General features: G+C 44.6%; 2 protein-coding genes across 2 annotated transcripts; one reads left to right on the top strand and one right to left on the bottom strand.

Annotated features, from left to right (window-relative positions):
• The first annotated feature begins 2,962 nt into the window (after nt 1-2,962).
• HRH3 (histamine receptor H3) lies at nt 2,963-7,020 on the top strand. Its single transcript, XM_069871490.1, has 3 exons — nt 2,963-3,204; nt 3,916-4,082; nt 4,982-7,020. The coding sequence occupies exons 1-3, from the start codon at nt 2,994-2,996 to the stop codon at nt 5,864-5,866; spliced, it is 1,263 nt and encodes a 420-aa protein (XP_069727591.1). The 5' UTR covers nt 2,963-2,993; the 3' UTR covers nt 5,867-7,020.
• A 10,102-nt stretch (nt 7,021-17,122) lies between these two features.
• On the bottom strand, nt 17,123-23,684 carry MTG2 (mitochondrial ribosome associated GTPase 2). The gene is made up of 6 exons (XM_069871869.1): nt 23,484-23,684; nt 20,759-20,906; nt 20,416-20,531; nt 20,073-20,291; nt 19,016-19,154; nt 17,123-18,639 (listed from the first exon to the last, which is right to left on the bottom strand). Exons 1-6 carry the CDS (start codon nt 23,661-23,663, stop codon nt 18,269-18,271), a joined length of 1,173 nt encoding a protein of 390 aa, XP_069727970.1. The 5' UTR covers nt 23,664-23,684; the 3' UTR covers nt 17,123-18,268.
• Between the last annotated feature and the right edge of the window lie 2,199 nt (nt 23,685-25,883).

The raw sequence follows: 25,883 nt of genomic DNA, 5'->3' as shown, positions 1-25,883 counted from the left end.
TTCCCTAAACACCAGGACGCTGCAGAAGCTATTTGTCTCTCAGCCTGAAAGCTTCACATCATAGAGAAACTCCCCAGAACAGCCACCTTACAAGAGAGTTATGGACTTCTTATTCACTGTCTGCTTGAATGCAAAACAACTTTAAAGTGAAGACTTCTCTTCCAGTACAAAGCATCATTAAAAAAAGCTACATATTACCCTTGCCTCTTTTTAAAAGATATTGAAGGTGTACAGAATTCATGTTCAAGCAAATGCTTCTGAAAAATACAGAAGAATAATATAGCTCTGACCCTCCAGAATGGTCCCATCTTGGCCCTTGTCTTTACCCAAGGACTAAGCAGTATTCAGGCTCTGAGGCTCTGGAGAACTCCTAGCCCAGAAGAGGACCCCATGGCCTGAGAGTAGGGTGATCAATACACCCTATATGAACATACATAAGCACTTATGAACATATGGCATATCTACACATGGCATATGCACTGCGTAAGCCTGGTCAAAACACTAGCTATCTTACCATCTGCTTGCATGTCTGTGTGTGAATCTGCTTTAACTACCCCTTCTAGTTTGGGAGATTTCCTTTCTTTTATTACCAAGATAGCATGTTTCCTGAAATACATGAGAAATACATTTATCCATCTGCCAGGGCAAGAGAGAAACATCATAACCAGGAAAACCACAGTCTGCTCAGCTCTGTCGTCTCTTATTTATCTAAAACTCCCGGCAAATTACTCTGGATAAACATTAATTGAGATTCGTCTACATTATATTTTGCAAATCACTTTATAAATTACCTTAGGTACAAGGTACAGTTTCTGCTTCCTGTCTGGATGGTGAAAACTCTGAATAATGAATGACAACTCACAAACAGCAAACAGCTCCCAGTGACAGTGCTGCAACATGCACACAATAATTTGGCATTTGTAAACATTTCAATGAATACTAATGATCGTCTGAATAGCTGGAGATTACAAACAATACCAGATCACAAACAGTCACAAAATTAATGTGGTCTGTGTGTTCATTAAACAAGGTGGTGGTGGAGGAGGGGGGAAACAGCACCCTTTCTCCATCACATCTGAGCTGATGTGCACTAAATTCCGGTCCTCTCCGCTGCGACTCGCTGCAGCTGCAGCAGCTGCTCACCATCCTGGGGGAACGCGGTTGGGTACATGGTTAAGTCTGATCTTCCTCAAGGCAGCTGAAGCCACACATGACGTTCCTCAAAGCCTCACATGGTCCCACCGACCAGGAGATTGTCACCCACGCAGCATCCTCTGCTCTCCCACCCGCAGCTGCCACAAGCTCACAGTGACATCCTCTGTCGGGATGTGGCACTTGAGTGGCTTGGGGGACACTTGGCTGCCTGAGGAAGGGGACACACCAACTGCCTGCTCACCTGTGCTGTCCCTACACAGCCCCTGGGAAAAGGCAGCCTGGATCTAAACACAGAGCCAGCGTGTTGTCTCCGTGCTGGGCAAGTTAAGGGACGGGATGAGGCTGGTCCTTCCTGGACCAGTGCCACCAATGGCAACTCCTGCAGGAGTGCTTGGTGGGCTCTCTGCCTGCGTTGTGCTGAAAAGTGCCCTCGTGTCCTGGATCTCCTGGCTGCAAATTAGTGATCGTGACTTAAAAGAGCCCTTTCAGCCTCCTCCCAGGAGGATTAGCATCTGCTATCAAGACAGTGGCTGTGGTGGTGGGTTTGAAGAGGAATTTTGTGAGGCTGTAATGGTTCCTGATGTGAAAATAGCTTTTGGAGTAATCACAAGGCAGGAAACCCACTGGGCATTAACTTCATGCGTGTTTCCGGATTGGCAGAATTTCCTTGCTTTGCTTTTTTTGATCTCTGTTCTTCGAGGACTTACAGAACTCAGACTTACCCAGAAAGAAAGATGCTTGTCCGGGGTCTCCAGCCAGTATCCTTCTCTGGTTTTCAGTGCTGCTGCTCTGCACAGCCCCACGCTGTTCTCGAGGGGTGGCGATTGCAGTGAGCTGATCCTACCCTGGTGACAAGGCACCTGCGAAGATGATTCCACTCCTGTGGTATCACCTACTGAAAAAAGTATTCAAACAGAAGTTATTCTCCTTAGCTATGAAAAGCTAAATAAGTGGATGGAAGAGGGAGCATTCATCATTCCCTTGGAGTTGGGGACTGTGGGCAAAGACTCTTTGGTTTGGAAAGCAAGTGGTGTGGCCACTTTGTAGATTTGCCTGTTCCCAGGGAGCTTTACCTATTGCCAGTGAGGGGCACGGTCAAGCACATCACCTTCTTTCCTCCACCTGCCCAGAGACCCACTCTTAGCTGACCGCTCATTAAAGGACAAGTTAAGACTTAACCTCCACTCCTCACTGAGGCAGAGACGCCGAGGTAGGGACCATAAGCACTGCCAGTTGCCCTTATCTTGGGGGGATGTTCCTGTGGGGAATGCAGGGATACTCTAGGAGGATTCAAGGATGTTCCCTGGTTGAGGTGGGAAGGAGGAATACAGAGATGCTCTGGGGAGAAAGCAGTGATGCTCCTAGGTTGAGAGGGGAAGGGGGAACGTTGAGATGCTCAGGGTGGTTCAGGGATGCTCTAGGGGATTCAGGGTCACTCTGGACGGATGTAGGGATGCTCTGAGGGGGTCGGGGTTGCTCTAGGGGTATGCAGAGATGTGCTGGGGGGATGCAGGGATACTCTGAGGGGGATGCAGGGATCCTCGGGGGGGTCCATGGTCACTCTGAGGGGGATGCTCTAGGGGGGATGCAGGGATACTCTGAGGGGGATGCAGGGATGCTTGGGAGGGTCCATGGTCACTCTGAGGGGATGCTCTGAGGGGGATGCAGGGATGCTTTGGGGGGTCCGTGGTCGCTCCGGGGGGATGCAGGGATGCTCTGAGGAGACAGAGGGATGCTCGGGGCTGGAGCGTCGGTGCGGCCGGGCGCAGGGCAGCCCCCGGGAGGGGCGGGGAGGCGGGGCGGCCGGGGAGGGGCGGCGGCAGAGCGCGGAGCGGGCCATGGAGGGCGCGGGGGCGCCGAACGGCTCCGCGGGCACCGAGCGGATCGCGGCGGCGAGGACGGCGGCGCTGGGAGCGCTCATGGCTCTGCTCATCGCCGTCACCGTGGCCGGCAACGCGCTGGTGATGCTGGCCTTCGTGGCGGACTCCAGCCTGCGCACCCAGAACAACTTCTTTCTCCTCAACCTGGCCATCTCGGATTTTCTAGTAGGTAAAGTGCCGCCCCCTGCGCTCCCCGGCCCGGCGGAGACTCGGGCAGCGGGCGCTCGGCAGGGGATGCTCCGGGACCGGGACCCGCAGCGGTACCCCGGGATCTGTCCCCTCCCCATCCCTGCACCGGTACCCCGGGATCTGCCCCGCTCCAGCCCCTCTGTCCGCTCCCCGTCCCGGTACCCTCGGGATCCACCCCGCTCCTGCCCCGTCTATCTCCCGCACGACATCCCCACACCGCTCCCGTGCCGGTACCCTCGGGATCTGCCCCGCTCCTGTCCCACTCCTGCCTCTCTGTCCCCTCCCCATCCCCGTCCCGGTACCCCGGGATCTGCCCCGCTCCATCCCCTCTGTCCCCTCCGACAGCCCCGCACCTGGAACCCCAAAACTGCTCCGCTCCTGTCCCCCTCCGGCAGCCGCAGGGTCCCCTCCGACATCCCCGCTCTGGTACCCCAGGATCCACCCCGCTCCATCCCCTCTGTCCTCTCCGACATCCCCGCACCGGTACTCCAGAATCCACCCTGCTCCATCCCCTCTGCTCCCTCTGTCTCTTCCTCATCCCAGTACCCCATAAACTGCTCTGCCTCTGTCCCCCACTGCCCTCCAGCAGCCGTAGGGTCCCCTCCGACATCCCCACACCGGTACCCCACTCCTGTCTCTCTCTCCCTTCCCCATCCTCGCACCCGATGGAAACGGAGCCCTCCGGTTGCAGGTGCCTTCTGCATCCCCTTGTACGTGCCCTACGTGCTGACGGGGAGATGGATTTTCGGGAGAAGCCTCTGCAAACTCTGGCTGGTAGTTGATTACCTGCTCTGCACCTCCTCGGTCTTCAACATCGTGCTGATTAGCTATGACAGATTCCTGTCGGTGACAAGAGCGGTGAGTCCTGTCGTGGAGGATGAGAGAGGAATAACTCTCCCACTTTATCCTTCAGATTCTTCGCAATAATTAAAAGCTCTTTGAATCTTCCAGAAATTATTAATCGTCCAGCCTGGTGATGAAAAACAACAATTATCCACAAATACATAATTCAGCTGTGATGTTGGATTAGTATTTCTGACATAATTAAATCATTTGAGGTTCAGACCCCATTGTGCAGGTGTTCCCTTCCCAGATGACAGGACAGTAGTGTACGAGTGAGTCAGTGAGGTAAGCAGACCTATTACTAACTTCCAGGGGCTTATTATCTCCAAGACAAACAAGTGGATTGCAGTCAGACTCCCAGCTTCTCCCTGGCTACCAAGGCAGTAGATTCAGTACCAGCTTTGCCAGGGCACTGCCCAGAGCTCTCTGGATACGTGATGAGGTGAAAACGCTCAGCTGTTCGCAGAAGAGAACAAGCAGTTTGCAGGCAGAGCAGATCCATCGCTGTTTGCTTGTTCCCTGGCTCCAGAGAAAACGTGGAGTAGCTGCAAGGACCAGAGAGAGACAGAGGTGGACGCCTGCGTAGCCCGGGAGTTTAAGGTGTGCCTCTCCCCGGGAGCTGCAGAGAGGAGCTGGGGACAAGGCAGGCAAGTGGTGGGGTGCAACCCAGTCAATACTTTTCCACCCAACAAAAGCCACATCTGGTTTTGGAGCTGCAAGATGAAGGCTCTAAGTCTTCCCTGCAGGAGTGTGATTTATCTCGCAATTGCTCCTGTTGCTTATGGCATATGAATTTGGTCAACCGCTAGGATATTGCTTAGCAACTTTATCAGGGACACTGATGGCTCATTTGGGAAGAGCCTAAGCCAGTTGGGGTGCATGTCTGTACTTACAGAAAGGTTTCCCCGTTGCAGGTTGCCTACAGAGCCCAGCAAGGCAACACCAAGCAAGCGGTGCTGAAGATGGTGATGGTGTGGGTGTTAGCGTTCCTGCTTTATGGACCTGCCATTATCAGCTGGGAATACATATCAGGCCAGAGTATCATACCCAGTGGGGAATGCTACGCTGAATTTTTCTACAACTGGTATTTTCTCATGACAGCCTCTGCGCTGGAGTTTTTCACTCCTTTCATCAGCGTAATGTTTTTCAACCTGAGCATTTACCTGAACATACAGAAGCGTACCAAAATCCGCCTGGATATTTTCCATGAAGTACACGGCCAGACCTTCACTGAAGAGATGGAAATAAGCCCAGAAGCAAAGCTTTGTTTGAAATGCTGTAAGTGGGAGCAGAAGCAGCCAGCTGAAACCCTCGACCCCTCTAGGAGCAAAGCTCAAGCAGCAGCCTCCACTACCAGCCAGGATGCCAAAGACCTGCTGTCAACAAGCTCTGAGAGCTCTGGGAAGCCCAAGTATTGCAACAAAAAGAGCTGTAAAAATTTACCATCCACTCCGTCCTTAGAGAAACGGATGAAGATAGTGTCCCAGAGTATGACTCAATGCTTCAGGCTCTCTAGAGACAAGAAAGTGGCTAAATCACTGGCAATTATCGTTGGCATTTTCGGGATTTGCTGGGCACCATACACTCTCCTGATGATCATCCGCGCTGGCTGCCATGGCCACTGCATCTCTGACTTCTGGTATGAGACTTCTTTTTGGCTGCTGTGGATCAACTCGGCTGTCAACCCTGTCCTATACCCTCTCTGCCACAACAGCTTCAGAAGAGCTTTTATTAAACTCCTCTGTCCCAAGAAGCTAAAGGCTCAACATCACAATCCCATTCAGAACTGCTGGAAGTGAAGCCAGCCCTGTGTGCGGATGAAGAGCCTTGGTTTAATACACCTAGGTCGTGGAAAAGTCCTTGGAAAAGACTGGGAACACTGGTCTGGGGTATGTGAGGAAGGCATCAGCAAGACCACTATTCATCCATTCTCATCCATCAACAACAAAATCACCAGGAACAGAAGAGTAAGGGTTTTTTGACATTAACCACAGGCAGGGACATCTGCGTCCTCTACTTGCAGGTGCCACAGAAGAGCTTTGCTGCCACCTAGTCAGCCAGAGTGGCACCAGCATTTTCCTAAAATGAGGAAAAATAAAAACTGAAGAACAAAAGTGAACAAAATAAATATCTAACTTAAACCCACCGGACTAAACTACAGTTTACTGCTTGCAAACTTGATCTTTCTCATAAATGTAAGGATTTTTTCCTTGTGCTTAAGATGTTATAGGTATGTGATGATACAAAAAGAAAAGAACAAACCTCGGAAGGAAAACACTTCATTTGTCATTACTGCTACAGTAGCTACAGCCGCAATCTAGGTGCCCGTTGCGTGCGATGCAATAGATGCCCCTTCCACTCCCCAAAGAGGGGCAAATCTCTGCCCTAAGGAGTTTACAGGCAGACTCAGAGGTGCTGAGCATCCTGAATCCCTGATTCCTGCTTCAAAACTGATGCGGTTTCCTTTGCATCCAGCCACACACCGAGCAGGGCTCCCACAGCCCATGGCAGCGCTTCCCTCCTGCCTGGAGCTGGGCAGCAGGAGCCAGACTGGTCCCTGGCCCTGCAGGATGCAGGAGCCCTGGCAAACCCAAAGAGGGATGCTGGCCCTAGGGGGACGGTGCCAGCTGGATGTCAGCTTCCCCACAATCTCCCTCACGGTGACCCAAAGGTATTTTAAGATCTCTTCTGCAGGATCTTAAAAATACTCTTTTGGCAATGGCCTAAAGAATGACAAGCACTGGGAGAAGTGAGGTTTGTGCCCTATTTTTCAGTGAGTTTCAGACCATTTAAATTTAGCAAGATCCAGAACTCTTGCATGCTTCCTTTCAAAACACATGATTTGAATGGCGACCTAGGGCGAGCTGATCCAGGCAACATAAGCATCTATTTATTTATCAAGCAATTGACTGCGTCCACAGATAGAGCACCAGATTCAAGAGACTCGGGCTCTGACCTCGACCGTAACGTGAGATCTTGTGCTACATCATACTTGCCTGTTCAGGCTGCAACCTCTTTAGGAAGAGAGGTGGCACGGTCATAGCGCGGAACACTTCAACTCCCCATCTCTGTTGGCACTGCTCGTTGATATAGTAATACAAATATGTAATTAGTTGCCATGGCAAATGCTCATATTTAACACTATTGTACATGGAAGCTCAAGATCATACGCCTGAAAATTACAGTAACAAATAGAAACCCAAATGCTTCAAAGTAGTGCCCAAAAAGCTTATGATGTTGTGATTGCCAATGACACGTAGCTGTTGTAAGCAACCTGCTGCTAGGAAAAAAAAGAAAATGCTATCCAACTTTATTCCAGTGACATTTGTTGTGTAGATCAATAGTGACATCCAAAGTCAGGTTTTAAATGATGTCTTGTTTTGTGTAAATATTATTGTCTTGTGACATGGTCAGTCGGACCATTGTGTATGGGTTCAGACACCCTTTGAAGTACGTGTACTAAGAATTGACAGTATGTACTGTTGAGCCTGCTTGTACCTTTCCTTGTGTCTGCTACCTGCTGAAAACCCCAATAAAGTATTTTTATATGAAGCTTGAATGAAACTTTATATGAAAGTTTTATGATAAACAAGTCTTGCTGGAAATGATAAAATCCACCAGAAAGCAAAAATTCTATGGATTTGTCTGAAGAATCAGTTAAAGCCTGTACATTTTGCAAAAAAAAGCAGCTCCTGGAACAGATTAATTTCTCTTACCTCTGAATAACAGGTTCCTGAGAGCACATTAAGGGTGAGGTGAGTGCACACCACTTAATTCTTTCCAACTCAGATTCTTTTCCAGAGTACCTCACATGGAATTTATGTCCAGGGAGAGCTTAGAGCACTTTCCAGGACTGAAAGGGGCTCCAGGAAAGCTGGGGAGGGGCTCTCGAACAGGGAGTGCGGGGATAGGATGAGGGGCAACAGTTTTAAGCTGAAAGAGGGGAGACTGAGATGAGATCTTTGGAAGAAATTGTTTGATGTGAGAGTGGGGAGGCACTGGCCCAGGTTGCCCAGAGAAGCTGTGGCTGCCCCGTCCCTGGAGGGGTTTATGGCCAGGTTGGATGGGGCTCTGAGCAACATGATCCAGTGGGAGGTGTCCCTGCCCATGGCAGGGGGTGGAACTGGGTGGGCTTTAAGGTCCCTTCTGACTCAAACCATTCCATGATTCTATAATTCTGTTTCTGGAGAGGCATCCAGCTTATGCGGGGAGCATCAGTAAACAGTTCTGCAGCTGTAAGTCCTGCCTAGGAGTTTTTTAAAGAAACAGGCTAAGTGACTTGCTATAAAACCTGTGCAGAGGTAGTGCCAGTTCCCTTCTCTTAATACAAACTCACACGCCACTAACTCGAAGATGTAAAGGCTGCCATATGAGGTCTGTGGTCCTTTCATAGAGCAGAGTCTGCATATCAATAAACTGTCAGAGAACTCAGCTCCTTTCTTTTTGGCTCTGTAATACTTCCTTGCTAATCACCAATAATGAGAGATCTCCACAAAGACAGAGGAACTTTGCTCCCACAGCCTCTCTTCAGGGCTCTTCCTCAATTACCATTCCTTATTTGTTCTCTCCAACCTATAGTTATATAAATTGCTCCATTGTTCCAGAGACATTTCTGAAGCTTCATTAGCTCAAGTAGGAGGCTAGAGAAGAAGAGCAAACGCAAGAAGGAGCTTTTGTTGAAAAGCACCTGTCTGGGATAATTAATGAGATTTGCCGAGACGGATGGGCTTTGAAATTGGGAAGATGTGATGCTATTTTTATTTGAAAGAATGCTAACGGTTTTCCTTCCATGTTTGTAAATGAGCGTTCATTTTCATAGCAGAAATAGGATGGAAAGAGTAGGTTTGTATCCTTCTTAGAAAGAAGTTTAACAATAATGATTTCTATGAGGGAGGATTCATTTTTCATAACCATGCAGTGACACCAGGACAACTTTGCAGCACAAACCTAGTCTGAAAAGAGACCCTCTACATTCTGCAAACAGGTGGGACACAAGAAGGAGTAATTATCATCTTTACTCCTGATGTGGGAATTGCAGACCAGAATAAAACCACTTTGCTAGGTACCCTGGATGAGTTAGTAATCTCTCGTATTACTAACACCACAAACTCAGCCTTTCTCATGCAAAATTACACAGATTCCCTTCTGCACAGCAGGGAATTTGCAGCACTTAGGTATTCCCTTAGCCATGACTTAAATTCCCTACCTTCCATTGCACAACATACTTTTTTGCCAATATAGTTGTATTTGTGGGATCAAGGAATTACAGGATTTAGAAAAGCAACTAGGAATTCTGCAAGGTGGAAGGTATCATCGACAACCCGGTGCCATCGTTTCATTGAGATAAAAACTGATTAGTCTCCTTCACTTTAACAAACCTGACTGCTACCTGGGAGAGAGAGACTTGTACATACCTCGAAGGCAAGAAAACCCAGATTTATCCCTAAACCTGCTGTTGTGAGCTCAGGAATGCTGATGGCTCATTAAATCAGCAATGGTTTATTCCTGTAGTCCCAAATGCATGAGCATCACTTACTACCAGGTATTTACAGGCCCCACATTTTTACTCTATAATTTATGAGCTGCTTGCATGGTCTGGGTACAAAAGAGAACTAATATTTAATCCAATTACCAAACATTATAGGTAGAGCTATGCATGCACTTCCATAGGGGAAGAACAAGGCTATTATTTTTCCATTTGTAAAATTCTATAACCTGAAATTATTTTTTAAATTACTCAGATGTACCAAGCAGGACTTTTTGTTGTGTTGTAAAGGCTTTTCTTATACATCTAATACCTGTCAATAATTCCTAGGCTCCCCTGCCATAATGTACAATGGTTTTATATTAGAGATGGAAGGAAAGGGTAGGTAGTTGTGGAGGGTGGGTGTGTACAAACACAAGTGTCCCTGCTGTGCATGCACATGCACAATCCTGAATAAACAGTTTCTATAGGCAGACTGTGCCCACAACTTGGGCATCTGCTCTTTCAAGCACAAAAATGCATCTGTGATGCAACACTGACTTTTGAACAAATTTTAACACAATATCCTGGGATTTAGCAGCACAATTACCACTGAAGAAAAACTGATTGCAAAGTAGTTAATCTCATTCAAGATACGTCCAAGCACTCACAAACAACAAGCTCTCTGCCAGAAGGGCAATGACAATTCTGGCAAATCTTTTAGCCATTAAGTAACAGCTCACACACAGCTTTAGTCATTAGAAGCTGTTTATTGAACAACGAACAATAACGGGAGTTGCATATATAATTCCTTGAATATGAGGGTGCATGAACACCCTGAAGTGTCCATTAATCGATGACGGATTGACAAAGCAGAGCAATTACTCGCCATTATGAAAATAATTTACTCTCTAAGAAATACAAATTTAATAGACCATTATAGCTAAAGAATGTTTAATACCTGTGATACAGCTTGTATTCAAAATATAGAGGGATAAAATAATATAATACTTGCATGAAGCCTATGCTAAGCACACTGAGAACCAGGAATCAAGCTGCTACTCAAGAGCTTTCATGCAAGTAACAAGTAAGAAGATCCTTTGTTGCTATTGTTAATCTATACGAAGGTCACAAAGTACTCTATAGGACTACACAGAGAGAAGAATGCTGACATCCAGCTGTTTACAGAGCAAAGGAAAGACCGAACTCAAACATGCATGGATTATTGTCATTGCAAGTATACAGCAACAAGTCAATTAAAACCTCAGCAAAGGAGGAAAATGCCCAACAACTCCTTTCTGAAGGTCTCACTGGGAAGAACTCATACAGACTGAAGTATACAGAACAGCTCATCTATTTCAGAAAGATAAAAAGCTGAAATCCCTTAGAAATTCCTCTCCAAAACCCCACATGCTCCTGATCTCTGTTTCAAAGTGATCTGCTCAAAAATTGTTTCTGAGAACACGGGGTTTACAATAAAATCCTTTGTAGAAACAGAAATTCATCCTTCCTCCATCGCTCTCTTGAGAGGCTGCCCCAGCTGAAGTCCTGAACAGAACACTAAGAACTGGGAAATCAACTGTTTAAGGTCATCGTGATCAATTTAATCACCACATTTTCACCTCAGCAATTAATTCACTGAATGCCACCTCTGCATCACTTTAGTAGAGTGCCTCTCTACCACAATTTGTAAAGAGGGAAAATTTCTAATCAATATTAATCACCCACAGCCATGGCATGGCAATTATCAAATCAGCAGGTAATACAACAGAAGAAATGCCTCCTCCGCACCAAAGCAACACAAACCATGTGCTTGGGTTAGCCTGCACGCAACTTCTCTTTGAAGAGGTCATTGTGTGCCAACAAGATCTACCAAACTGCCTTAGAAAAACAGATCTATTAACTCTCAAAGATAAGAACAAGCATAAAATGGTTTCTGAGAAAATCGGAGCAATACCTTTCTTTATTCAAGTACATTTGTGACCCTCTGCAATGATTTTCTCCATTAATATATCAGCACTCATCTTTACTGGCATGAAAGTGGGAATATAGCACTTTTTTAGCTTGAATATTCACTAAAAGCAAATTTCCAACTGTGCACTCATTCATCAAGTGAGCTGGTTAGTAAAAACATTATCGAGTTTGTTCCAGACTAAATACATTAGGAAATTAACTTCAGTAGCACTAACTTAATTTAGTCTTAATATCCAATTCTAGAACCATTCTCTGTCATCAGATTCATAAGCCCCTTCAGTACATTTAATAAGCATTTAAAAAACCACTATCTTTAGAACACTTAATTAGTGATAATTTACATTAATTAGCAGCACCAGTTAATAAACTGTACATATTTCACATGGCAATTTTTGTTATTCATCTACAAATCAAGTTTTATTTACTGCTGAAAATAAAATCACTGAACACCTTCAAAAAAAAACCCCAAAACCAGGAGCTACGAAAGAGGAGCTAAGAAAGAGTTGGTTTCCAGAAGGCTTCGAAATGCAGCGCCAAGAAGAGGTAAAATGGATCCTGGAGGACTTTGTGGAGCATGGATATGAGGCACCACCCTAAGCCCCAGCCCAGCCAATTTCAGCAGCTAAAACAGAGCAGTTGGGCTCCCAATTCCCTTCCTCCCCACCACCCGCCCTGGGGTGAGGGGAGAGGGAAAGGAGAGAAAAAAAGACTTGTAGGTTGAAACTAGATTGACGAGATTTGGACCTCAGCCTCCTATGATTCACTTCCTACCATGAAAAGTTAATATTTCACTCCCAAACATAAGATATTGTCATATTAATATGTATAGCGTTGTAAAACATATGAAGTTTTCATCCCTCAAAGCCATTTTCCTAATAGCAATAAAATAGGTAATGCTGCTGGAACATTTCAGTTTATATAGAAAGAAACGAGTTAGCTTACAGAAATAAAACACATTTTTTACGTCTCTAGCTGCAGGAGGACCTTGCACAGCCAGCACAGGACTTAACCTGCAGTACAGATGGGCAAGCTGCTGGCATTGATGTTATTAAATGTTACCAGCTTTTGTTTTTCCAGGCAGAGCTGCTGTCCCTATAATTGTTTGTTTGAATTACTGTTTTAAACTGCCATTGCATGTCTGGTGTGGGGGTGGGGAAAACAAAGAAAATAAAATTTTTCTAAAATAACGCAGTTAAAAAAATGTTGTTTTAATACAGTGACCTTTTACCAGGTTATTTTTTAAATGTGATGAATGTGTGTCCTGTCTGGACAAAGCAAACCAGCTGCCCAAACTCATCCTCCTGATTTGTAACAGAGGAAAACAACAGGAAATGAGTAGCTACAAACCAGTATGATTTCATGAATAAGATAATCAAATATGGATACTTCATCTGCAATGTCACAGATGTCTTCTTAACAACCAGTGTTTTGGTAATTACATTGCCTCATGCAAATATTTTTCTTCAGAAGTATTTTCCACTTTCAGTGGAAGATTAGTTTATCTGGATTTAGACAGTGAATAGCTAACTTCTATCAAGGGATGATTAGTGTGGGTACAAAGGAAGCGCTGGGTGGGAATTCATGTCTTTGGATACCAGTGATGTTCCAATCTCCATGGTAGTTAAGGACGAGGAACCAAATGTCAAGATTCAAATAAGAAATCTTTAAAACTATGACCAAGCTTTTCCATATGCTAAAACTGATCCCAGACCATAGAAGTTTTCTAATACATTAACTTTCATGTACAGACCATCGACTTCTCCAGTTACAGAGACCAAAAGGCACCCACTGAGGATTTGAATAACAAAAGATAATTTGTTCTACAGTTAGTTTTTAGACTTGTTTTTCAATCAGTCTCCATAACTCAGGATCTAAGTGCATGTCTAAAGCAGGCATTTTAAAAGGTTGTTGTCTGATGAAACATTTTCAGCATGTGTGAATAAGCACAAGGGTCTTCATGCTTTAGGTTTTATTTTACCCAATAACCATGAGATAAAATAACAGCATTTGAGTATACTGCAATGCTGTATTCAGGTTAAAAAAAAAAACAAATAACCTGGGACTGGGTCACCATTGTGACTTCAATTAAAATTAACGGAACATTACCAGAATAAAATGGATTGTAATAACATCACCAGCCATACCTATTGCTTCTTACTGCAATTGAGCACGCAGATATGAGTTAGTTATTAAACCATAATTATATGGTTTAGTAGTACAGCTAGTCTTTTGTCTTCAGTCATCATTCAGGAAATGCATAGATAATCAATACTTGGTGACAAAACAGCATAGCAATAAGCAAAGAATAGAGCTTAACCAAGGAATGCGCACTTTGAGGAGTCAAAGTGATATTTCATATAAACAAGGTCAGAGGAGGAAAAAAAACCCAACCCTTGTGGATAAGAAATCAGAGCAGTTAAGGCCTCCTTGGACAATTCTATCTCAATCAGTAAAGAGGAGTGGGAAAATGAAGGACAAACACAATCTCAATATTAAAACAAGGCTGATAAAAATCTCCCTGCCTTTGTTCTACCAGCTATGTCTTATGGCTCAGAAAAATGGGCACACACCACATAATAAATTTCAGAACCGCACAGAGAAAAATCAGGAGTGCAGGCTGAAGGCAGGTTTGTTCTATTATCAAGAGTTGCAAACCCATCCCTTCTCATTACTGGCACACATACTTAACCTCCCCTCCAAATATTAATAACTTCAGTCTTTCCAGACCTCTAGTGCATGTCAATTCATTCCTGTTTAACAAGGCAAGGAAACTTGTTATCAAGGAATAGCACTGGCAACTGCAGTATGGAAGACAAACAGTAGTAAACAAAGCTGTTGTTTAAAGGCCAGGCACACATCAATACTGGGACTAAGTTTAGCACTATCAGGATGAAGTCTTAATTCGCACCAAACCCCTTTTCAAAACGGTGATGAAATTCCTTATTAAGGGAAGTGGCCCAAAACCAAGACGTAATAGGAACAACAGGGCTGTGGACCTGCTGAGCTCCAAACTTATGCTCACTGTACAATGTTCTACCTCTCCCCCAAAAATTGATACCTTATAACCTGTAAGCAAGACAACAATCTCCAGATCATAGAATCATAGAATCACCAGGTTGGAAGAGACCCACCGGATCATAGGCTGCAGTATCCCCAGAAATAAGAGTTCCCAAAGTAAAGGTAATCCTGCTGCTAGTAAAAATCCATTTTTACACAATGATAAAGCCAAAGCATGCATTCATTGTTAAAAATTTACCTTGCAGAGTTAACAGTTCACCCATGATGTTACCATTCCAGCCCCTCTGCTCACTATTTATGTTCCACCTGCCATCCAGCTAATAACTCATTAAAGCTGCAACACACCTGACCTGTGGTCTCATAATTAACCTTATATTGCAGGCACTGGCCAGTGAGACCAGTTAGCAATATCCTGTGAAAGACAAGGCAGCAAAGAATTTCGATCGGTGTTCTGTATCCAGTAGGTTGTACAAACTGTGCCAAGGTCCTGTTCTGTTAGCATTAGCATCTCTGGTTCCTATAATTGAGATCAATATTTAAAAACAACAGGTTACGAGTTTCTAAACATGTTCAAGTCATAGAGCCCCATTCACTTACCACAAACTCACAATAAAAATCATTGTGAAGAGGCTTAATGCATGCACATACACAGTGAAAGACATTGCCCTTGCAATAAAGAAACCAAGTGAGTTCTGATGCTCCTGGAAGACTTCACTTCTCATTGCACTTCAGCAACTGGTGACCTACCCCTACTTTAACATCCCATCTCCAAGCAAACGTCTTGTCAGAGCAAATCCGTGCAGATGTTATAAAGTATCTGCTGCCATGTCTCACTCTCCTGGCCCGTGGTGCCCTCCATGTGGTCTCCCCAGTGCTGGAAGCAGGGTGGTGGAAGAGCTCGCTCACCTCCCAGCACGCTGCTGCCGCAGAGCTGAACCACTGCAAGTTCAGCAAGGGTCTCATTGTTATAGCTGTCAGTTCAGGTCATTGTAAACACATCCTGATTCATCTTTAAAAACATTATGTAATCCAGAAAAGTGCTATACAAAACCATCTAAGCAAAGCAGATTGCAAAATATAGCATACTTAAACACATCGATTCAATGTTTTAAAGTACTGCAATGAGTCCTCAACACCCATATTCTTAAAGAGTATGGTCCTTTTCAGTGGTTGTTTGTATACTAACGTTATGTTTTCTTTTTCTCTTCAATTGATACCACCCACACTTTGCAAGAACTTACAAAGGGGAAGAGGCTGGCAAATAAATATTAAAAAAAATCCCAGAACTGGTACTAAAATACTATTGTAAACATGTACTAAAACATGTTTTAAAAAGATGAGTTCTAGAACTGCAAGGTGTTAAACAGAATTAAGGCTCAGACTTCTCTGAGAATATAGAATAGACTGGACTTCAATTCACATTAAAATAAGTCTTATTGTCAGAATGAGAAATAAACTCCCCCCATCCCTTTCCACTCGTCAACTTGAAAATGAAGAACATCAAAGGTTTAAGCAGAGAAAAGCAAAAGCCAGTTAAGGATGACATGTAGAAGAAAGCCACCAAACCCCCTCCAAAACCTAAACCAAACCAAGCACGCCCAGCCCACCCCGAGTCAGAAAAAGTGGCAAGAAATCCAGTAGCACATCGGCCTTCTTTGAAACAATACATCATTCCCTCTTTTGATTATTTCTTCACTCTGTCCCTACAAGTAAAACAAGTTTCCTTTGTAAATACCTTATTTTCAGGAGAACCAGCGGTGACTTGTCAGTTCTGTGCCTCATAATTAGTACAGGACGCAAGAGGATCCTCATGCCAAGACTAAAGGAGCACTGTGAGGAAATGCAACTCAAGCTATGAACTCCACGCTATGCTGAGCGGCACAGCCGCTCCATGGGTTTGGCACTAACACGGGGACCTCCAGCACAAGGTTGCTCTGTTTGGTACAGATGTGTATTGATTACAGTAAGTCTAAGCTCCTACAAAGAGTTGTTCCAACACTAAAGCTATTTGGCACTTTTCATCGACAGATGAAGGAGTAGGTGCTTCTGTGCAGCCTCTTTGAACCCTACAAGCATGTGATTAGGAACTTGGTGCTGTCACCTCTGAAGAAAGGGCTGAAGTGTTAAGAACAAAGAAACCAATTATATGATCAATAGGACATTCTGTTAAGCTACCTAGAGACCTGCTGTGCTTTTTGCACATCAGTACACAAACTACTCTCCACTCCAAGAACTGAGGTTGCACCAGCACTAGGAGGTAAATGGGAAAGCTCCTGTGAGTGCAGAGGCTTTTGAAAGAGCCTCTATCATTCTCAAAGACTGCCAAATACTGTAATAAAATACAGAGAGAGCGCACAGTATTTGTTGGTATCAAATGTTCTGCAAAATAGCTGCACTATCTTTTGTGTTCATGCAATCTCCTCCTGGTTTTATTAAATGCGGCTGAAAAACATGTAGAAATAGAAGGAAAACCAGCAGCGAAGCCTAGAAATGCTGCACAAAACAAAACAGAAGGACAGAACTGAGTATTGGCTTCTACCTTCCACAGTTTGGTAAATCCCAGGGATGAAGCAAATATGAAACAAAACATGAGAGCCACTTTGGGATTTAATATTTAATTTTTTCATGGCTATACTTATACCAATATCACTGCTTATAATGCCTAGATTACTTTCCACACCTAGACACAGAGGAGAATTCAGGATGTGAAATTAGGAGAGGCAGTTACCTGATTTGCCCATATCTTTATTTAATAACTCAGGCATTTGAGTTGACCTTGCACTTATTCAGAACAAAAACCTGCTGCTCTTGAGAATAAGAAAGGGTAGGCACCTTCTTCCTTACACAGGCAAAGTTGGTGCTAATGCATAACAATCATCACAGAGCTGATCTCCACTGAGAGAGCATGAGTTGAGCTTTAATTTAGAGATGGAACACGACTGCCGCTTTCCGGCTATAGGCAGTCAGGGAATAAATCCATCACTTATGGAGTGCGAGAAAACCAGCCTTTTAAAGATGCATCATTCAGAGGCATTAGAGATTAATTTAAACAATGCGAGTAAAGTGACAGAAGCAGAGAGAACTATCACCTTCTCTGTAGTGTACAGAAGGAAGCAGAGGCTACAGCTGATTTTTTTCAGACCAAGTAATTCCCAGAAAATAGTCAATGTTAGTATAAACATAATTAAATCCTTATTTGTAAGCTAACAAAGCTTAACCACTGAGCAGCTGTGCCTCCTCTGAGGAAAAAAAAAAACAAAGCTCAACAGGAGAAAAGTTTAAGAGAAGATGATTGAAAGTGGTTGTGGTGTATAAATAGAGAAACATGGGATCACCTTGTTTTTATTTTTTAATTTTTGAGCAGTGAAAATTGAGAAGTCACTCCAATTTAGGAAGCAATCCAGCATCCTGAATTTCAGTCATTTCTACTCCAAAGCATTCTCTTCATTTGATAATTAACTACTTAATGCCAAACAAGATCCAGGTTTCCAACTCAGCACCCATTATGACTACAATCCTCCAACTTTGTTGTGAAACACCTGAGACATCTCAAAGGTGAACAAACAAACGCATCTCTCCAATGCAGCAGTCCAGCAACAAGCCACACACTGTGCTCCTTGCATTTAAGAAAAAACAACCTAGAACAAAACCCCACAGCTGCAATCTAATCAAATCATGATTTTTTTCCTCCTTCCAGTACAGGGCACAGCAGTTCTGGTTCCTATCATTCGACCAGGCTTTGCCCTCATGCCTGTTCTGTCTTCACGTAAGTGTCATACAGTTCTCTCAAATGTGAAAACAGTTCCTCTAGGTTGTCACCTGTCAACGCAGACAATGCAATGACCCGCTCATCTATCTGTTCTTTAAGGAGTGGCAGGTTGATCCTGGACTCAGTAAGGTCGATCTTATTCCCGATGACAACACAAGGCCTCTCAGACAATCCTTTTTTATATTGTTCCAGTTCATATTTTAAGTCTTGCAGCTGGATCCATGGCTGAGACACAGAGAGATCCACCACGTACAACAAAAAGCGGCAGCGTTCAATGTGCCTTAGGAAGGCCATCCCGAGGCCCCTGTTTTGATGAGCACCTTTTATTAGGCCAGGAATATCAGCAACTACAATGAGAAAAATTTCACAGTGAATCCAACACATCCAAGAAAACAAACAAAAGAAGCCCTATCATTTACTGGCCAGCGCAAATACTTTCAGAATTACACCTCAATGCATCAATATTAAAGCCTACTTCATGTTAAGTTTGGTCGACAATACCTTTTAAAAACACCTAAAATTAGATAATTCCAGTAAAGGCAGAATACACATTGCTAGTTTGGCATTAGGGGCACATATAAGCAAATGTGAAATGGGCTTTCAGTATTGTTTTGTTTGATAGTCTTCAGAACTAGCAAGAATTCTATTTCTGCAGCATTTCAAAGAGTAATCCAAGTGACACAAATTGCTACCAAGGTACACAGGATGTACCGCAATTCTTACCTGCCACCTGTTCATAGTCTTGATAGTGGACAATGCCGACATGGGGATTTAGGGTTGTGAATGGGTAGGCAGCCACTGCTGGCTTTGCCCTGGAGATTGCTCTCAAAAGCGATGACTTGCCAGCATTGGGAAAGCCCACCTGGAATACAAACACTTGTTACAGCAACAGTTCTAGGTCAATCCCAATAAAAAAACACATAAGCTTTTGCTGACGTTCTTCTGGTATGAACATAAGAACATTAATTTTGCATACCGAGTTGTGAAAAGCATCCTGGTTTCCCCATATTGTTTTTCCTAAACCCTGTTTTATTTATATGTGTATCTCCTCAAAAACATTAAAAGGATCAAACATAGAAGGATCCCCTTTAACTTTCTTTGTGTTATCTTAACTATTTACTTCATTCAGAGCCAAAAGGGTATATACTATAAGATATTTTTACCTCAAATAACATTATGACACACTGTCCTGCACATCCCATTCTATCTATGTTTTCTAACTGTGATTTATCGTTTTCCCAAATAATTCAGAACTGGCTTTGTCTCTTGATTCAGTAACATAGTTTGGCCTCCAAGTAACCAGAATGCCTAAAAGTCTGGGATTTTGCAGGTCTTCATAGTCTCAACATCAAAGAATTAAACTGAAACTTGGTGTTCTGGGGAGAAGGCAAGAATTTAAACAAACCTGTCCCAGAAATGAAGTTACTCTGGGTTATCCTACAATGGATACACGATACACAGATGGTCAAAAATCCTCAGATGAAAGTAGATCAGATGCTAAATTCTTCTGTGGCTGTTAATCACTGATCAATCTTGCACACTGCTTTTCTATGTATAGATTTGATTTTAGCGAAAGCAGGATGACATCAAGTAGCAAGAGAGTGACAGCTCTGCAAATAACTTTGGACACCTTTCTACCAAATAACAGCAAGAAAGCATCAAGTTGCATCTAGCCAAGTAAGCAAAAACGCTAACAAAAATGTTATAAACATTATTTCTTTGGTCCGTCAAGTGTCACTCTACAACAATAAGGAAGCTGAAGAGCCACAGTGACACTCACCAATCCCGCATGAGCGGTTGTCTTGAGTTCCAGATGGAGGACTCTTTCCTGACCTGGCTCTCCTGGAGTAAATAACATTGGAGCTCGGTTTTCATTGGAAAGGAAAAAGCGATTACCCTTCCCTCCAGCTCCTCCATAAGCTGCCACATACTCTTCACCATGTTGAGTGAGGTCAGCCACAACTTTCCCATCCTCCTTAACCAAAGTACCTACAGGGACCTTAAAACGAAGAGAGATGCAAGCGTTACACTGAAGCTCAAAGTCTGCTGCTGAGCTGTCTTCAGCAGAACCTTTATCAGCTAGTTTCAGATTTGTTGAAAATCATTCCTCCACATTTACTTACTTTAACATACACATAGGCACCATTAGCTCCATAACAGTTTTTTCTTCCTCCTCTCTCTCCATGAGAACCCTGATAGAAGGGGAGGACTGAAGAAAGTGATTTCATTTGCCGGTCGGCTGTAAAGCAAAATACACGTATCTTAAACACATTCTTTTAATTTAGCTGTTATTTAGCTCAAAACAAAGCTTAAAAAGCAAAGACATCTTGTACAGAAATAATAATTTTAACATTTTTGACGTTTACATTTACCATTCACTACCACACCGTAGTGTTGTTTTCACTGGGGGGGTGGAGTGCTAAGCGATAATACAACATGAAAGGGAACGGATTGAGCAATTTTTACCTTTCAAAATGACGTGACCTCCGTCACCTCCATTGCCACCATCAGGACCTCCAAATATTTTTCTGGGTTCACTATAAAAAGAATGACCTCCTTCTCCTCCTCGTCCTCCAACCACACGCACTTTCCGGTGATCCACAAAATAGCGTGTCTGTAACAAGGATGGGGTTTGTATCCCTTAAGTACAGTTTATCAGAGCCATCTTACAACAAGATGATTGTTCTGCAGAACTTACCAACTGCTATTTTCAGTCTTGATAGTTCCACTCAACAGTTAAAAGTAGTCGTAGAATCATAGAATGGTTTGAGTTGGAAGGCACCTTAAAGATCATCTAATACCAACCCCCCACCATGGTAGTCAGAACTGCTGCTATTCACAGATCAACTAAACACAGCATAGTAAGCATAATAAAGAAAAAAAATATCTCCTTTTTCAAGTATTTTTAAGAATCTCCTTAAAACTGCACACCTGAGGCTACAACAATATAACTGAATGCAGCAACTCAAATACCATAAATACAAAATTCACATTAAGGGTACTAAGAACAGGAAAAATATCCTTTTAGTACAATTATACAATGCTGATGGGTAACTGAAGACATCTACCACACTCTAAACCAAAATCACTCAGCAAGTGTGTCCCTAATCATAAAAATAAAAATGTAAAAAAATTATACACATAAACTTTTTATTTCTTTAAATTGAACTGAAATGGGCAAAAATAACATACTGCCTGTGTGGAAGGGATATTCTCACACTGATTAATGCTTTCTGTATCAGGTGATGAAATTAAGGCAAACTTCAGTCTTCTAAGAATGAAGACAAGTATTAAAGACAAAGAATACAAAGCATTTGCAAACAAAATAAGCAGAAGAAATCTCAATATAGCCACAAACAGTCACTCACGGGGTAAAAAAGATACAGTGTAAAGAGAATCACAGATCTTGTCCCTATTTCTGTTATTAATTTAATATCTGACTTCTGGCAAACTAATTATGCTGCACTATGTTTCAGCTTTTCTGCCTGCAAAGTAGGTTAGATGATATTCACCAGTCTCCAGGAGCAGGCTGAAATCCTAGAGGGGAAGGTATATTCCTACAGACAGGAGAAATTGTTTCCATAGGGACATGGAAAACAAAGCATGACCTTGATTGTGGCAGCATTCAAACTGAGTCAATTACTAAGGGTCTTGATAAGGAGAACAAGCAAAACAGGTAACTTTAACAGCCCAAATGGCCTTCAAAGGACAAAAAGTCTGATTAGTATTATGACACAAAGATAAATACCTAAAAAAACCCCCACCCTAACTCATGATAATTGACGTTGTAGTGCGACCAGTTTTTTCTTAAAAAGCCTTTTAGAAACACATTTGGCACCACCACATGGCAAGACAGGAAAGTAGCGGGAAGCGATACAGTGATCACTGGGAAAGAAGATTTTATACAGATCCATGATTAAAATAAAAAGAATACAAGGATGTTGTTCCAGGACTCTGCAGGTATTAGATGTGAACACTTGAGTATTAACTCAAACCATTCTATCAGAAGATCAAGGTCCCTTCAAACCCAAACCATTCTCTGATTCTATTAGATAATGGGATGTCATTCAGAGGGACCTGGACAAGCTGGAGAAGTGGGCCTGTGTGAACCTCATGAGGTTCAACAAGGCCAAGCGCAAGGTCCTGCGCCTGGGTCAGGGCAATCCACGGTTTCAATACAGGATGGATGATTGAGAGCAGCCCTGCCAAGAAGGACTTGGGGAGCTGGCTGATGAGAAGCTCGACGTGAGCCGGCAATGTGCACCTGCAGCCCATAAGGCCAACCGTATCCTGGGCTGCACCAAAATAAGTGGGGCCAGCAGGACGAGGGAGGGGATTCTGCCTCTAGATTCCTCTCTTTCGAAACCTCATCTGGAGTGTTGTGTCGAGTTCTGAAACCCTCAACATAAGAAGGAGATGGAGCTGCTGGAACATGTCCAGAGGAAGCTACAAGGATGATCAGAGAGCTGGAGCAACCTCCCATACAAGGACAGGCTGAGAGAGTTAGCATTGTTCAACCTGGAGAAGGCTCTGAGAAGACCTTATAGTGACCTTCCAGTACCCGAAGGGGCTACAGGAAAGCTGGGGAGGGACTGTTTACAAAGGCTTATAGGACTAGGGGCAATGGGTATAAACTGGAGGGGGCAGATTTAGACTTGACATAAGGAGGAATTACTTCACTATGAGAGCGGTGAAGCCCTGGCGCAGGTTGCCCAGGGAAGACGTGGCTGCCCCATCCCTGGAGGTGTTCGAGGCCAGGTTGGATGGGGCTCGGAGCCCCTGATCCAGTGGGCGGTGTCCCTGCCCATAGCAGGGGGAGTTGGATACAAACCACTGCCCGTTAGAATCACAGAATCACTTGGTTGGAAAAGACCTTTAAAATCATTGAGTCCAGTTGTACCTGCCTACCACTAAAGCACCCCTGAGCACCTCATCGTTTAAAGCCCTTCAGGGATGGGGACTCAGCCCTCTCCCTGGGCAGCCCGTCAGGCAGCTCACTGCTAAGTAAGGCTTTAAAGTCAGTGAGAAACAATGCAACACTTGTCGCTTTAGGGCTACCCGAGGCTTTTTCGGAGCTCCCTGGGCAGAACCCAGCCCGGGGTGGGGGGAGCTGCGACACCGCAGGCTGGTGGCCTCGGGGTGGCCGTGAGGACAGGGGCACAGGGGGTGCCTTCTTCATGGCGGGGCTCACCAGTTTCCTCTCCGAAATGACCCTTTTCTGCCTCAGCCGCCTGTTCTTCGCGCCCCTGGCGCAGCTGGTGGAGAAGGGCAGCTGAGGGGGGCCCGGGCGGAGGAGGAGGAGGAGAAGAAGGGGTCGGGAGAGGCGGGCAGCCGCCGGCAGAGCCCTCACGGCCCAGCCGCCCCGCAGCATGGCGGGAGCGCCCGGCGCGCAGCCGCAGCCCCGCCTCTGGGAGCCCGGACCGGCCCCGCCCCGGCCAATGGGAGCCCAGCCCACTCATCTTAGCCCCGCCCCCAGGGGCCCGGACCGGCCAATGGGAGCACAGCTTCGCCCAGCCCGGCCCCGCCTTTGACCAATGGGAGCCCAGCTCAGCCCCGCCCCACTCCGCTGCCGGCCAATGGGAGCCCAGCCTGGCCCCGCCCCTGTGCGGAAAGCGCGGGAAGCGCCTCCGCCCGAGGGCGGGCGCTGCCTCGCCTCACAGAGCGGGCGCCATTACCTGAGGGGACGAGGAGGATGTGCCCTGCGCCTCGTTTGCCTCCTCCGTGTGCTATAAACATCCCGATTCCAGAGCCGCAGACCCTTGGCATCTTCCACAAACACCCCAATGTCTGCCCAGAGATGCAGCGTTTCATATTCGCTATAAACATCCCCCTCAGGGACACAGCCGCTTGCTCTTAAGGAAGTGATGAACCCAGTGGTTTGTCGGCTCAAGGGTGCAAACGTGATGAAACAAGGACAGGGAGATGGGAGAGGGAGGATTCGTGGGTTTTAAGGATTACCTGAAGGGCTTCCTCATCCTAATGATGGATGTGGAAAGGAAACAAGCAATTTTGTGTTCAAAATAGAATTGTGTAACATAACGAATATACATATTAGATGTTAACACTTGAGTGCTAACCCAAGCCGTTCTATTAGAAGGTCAACGTCCCTTCAGACCCAAACCATTCTATAATTCTATTAAATCATCTTTTAGGTCCCTTCCAACCCAACCATTCTATGAATCCATTAAATCATCTTTAAGGTCCCTTCCAACCCAACCTATTCTATAATTCTATTAGATGATCACCCAAACCATCCCACGATTCTGTGATTAGATAGATGTAACAATTGTACGAGCAAGACAGGGATTTTGAGCCTTGGTTTTCTATCAATAAGCCTTTGGGGTCTGCAGGAGGTGCACTAGTGTTGTGAAGGATCTTCCACCCAGCACCCTGTGCACAATGAAAGCAATGTCTCCTCTCTAAAATATTTCCTGTATTTTCTTTTTTTAATTATTTCATTTAACAGTGCAAGTCTGGGTACTCGCATCCCAGCCCGGGGGCTCCTTTGGGTCCATGAGGAAGCAGTGCTGCACTCTCAGGGCTAAGGAGCACGGAAAGGGAGCGGGAAGCCTGGAAGGATGAAGTTCGGGATCCTTCTGTGCTGAGTGTGCTGCCAGCTCCAGCCTTAGGGTGTTAGAATGGTCTGAAGAACAAGTCATGAGGAGCGGCTGAGGGAACCGGGATTGTGAAAACTTGAGGAGGCTGAGGGGAGACCTCATCACTCTCTGCAGCTCCTACAAAGGAGGCTGTGGTGAGCTGTGTGCTGGTTGCTTCTCCCTAGCAACAAGTGATAGGAAATGGTCTCAAATTAGGCCAGGGGAGGTTTAGATTGGATATTAGAAAAAAATTATTTACTAAAAGAGTGGTCAAGCATGGGCAGAGGCTGCCCAGGGAAGTCATGGAGTCTCCGTCCCTGGAGGGGTTAAAAAAGTATGTGGCTGGGGCACTTCAGGACAAGGTTTAGTAGGCATGGTTGGACTGGGTGAAGTTAAGAGATCTTTTTCAACCTTAACGATTCTATGATTCTAGAAGCCGCTGCCCCAGTCACAAGCTGCTTGGGGGTGTAGAGGGGTGCTCCAGACCCCAGAGGGGGCAAGTTCTGCCACGCCATCGACTCCAACATCCCCGGAGGTGAGCGGTTCCACAGTGCATCCGCAATCTGAGAGCTGGGACTGGCTTCTTGCCATGTACAGCCACCAGGGGAGAAGGTCTAACTCAAGACTATGCCTTTATCTGCTTTTCCCGTTCAAAAATCTGCTGTAAGAAATGTACCATCCACTTTGTTTTCAGTTAATATTTAACCTAAACAGTTTTCAAGCATTCTGTATTACAAAACAGAAAATGATACAATTAATGGAAGAAGTCAAAATGCTGGCATCACTTTGTTTCCACGTTAATACATAAAAATGGACAACACATTAAATAAACATTTTGTTATTAACAATTAGAAATATTAACACCAAAAATCATGTATAAATTAGGAAATAAATGTACAAACTATTTCCAAAGTGCTCTTTCAAATACAGTATATACACAACATTCAAGAAGTTCTTAATGTAAGACATTTCAGATGTAATGTTGCTGTTTCATT

The sequence above is a fragment of the Phaenicophaeus curvirostris genome, chromosome 18 (genome assembly GCF_032191515.1).
Source record: "Phaenicophaeus curvirostris isolate KB17595 chromosome 18, BPBGC_Pcur_1.0, whole genome shotgun sequence".
Lineage (NCBI taxonomy): Eukaryota > Metazoa > Chordata > Aves > Cuculiformes > Cuculidae > Phaenicophaeus > Phaenicophaeus curvirostris.
Note: the sequence above shows the minus strand (reverse complement) of the source record. Positions and strands in the feature narration are given on the sequence as shown.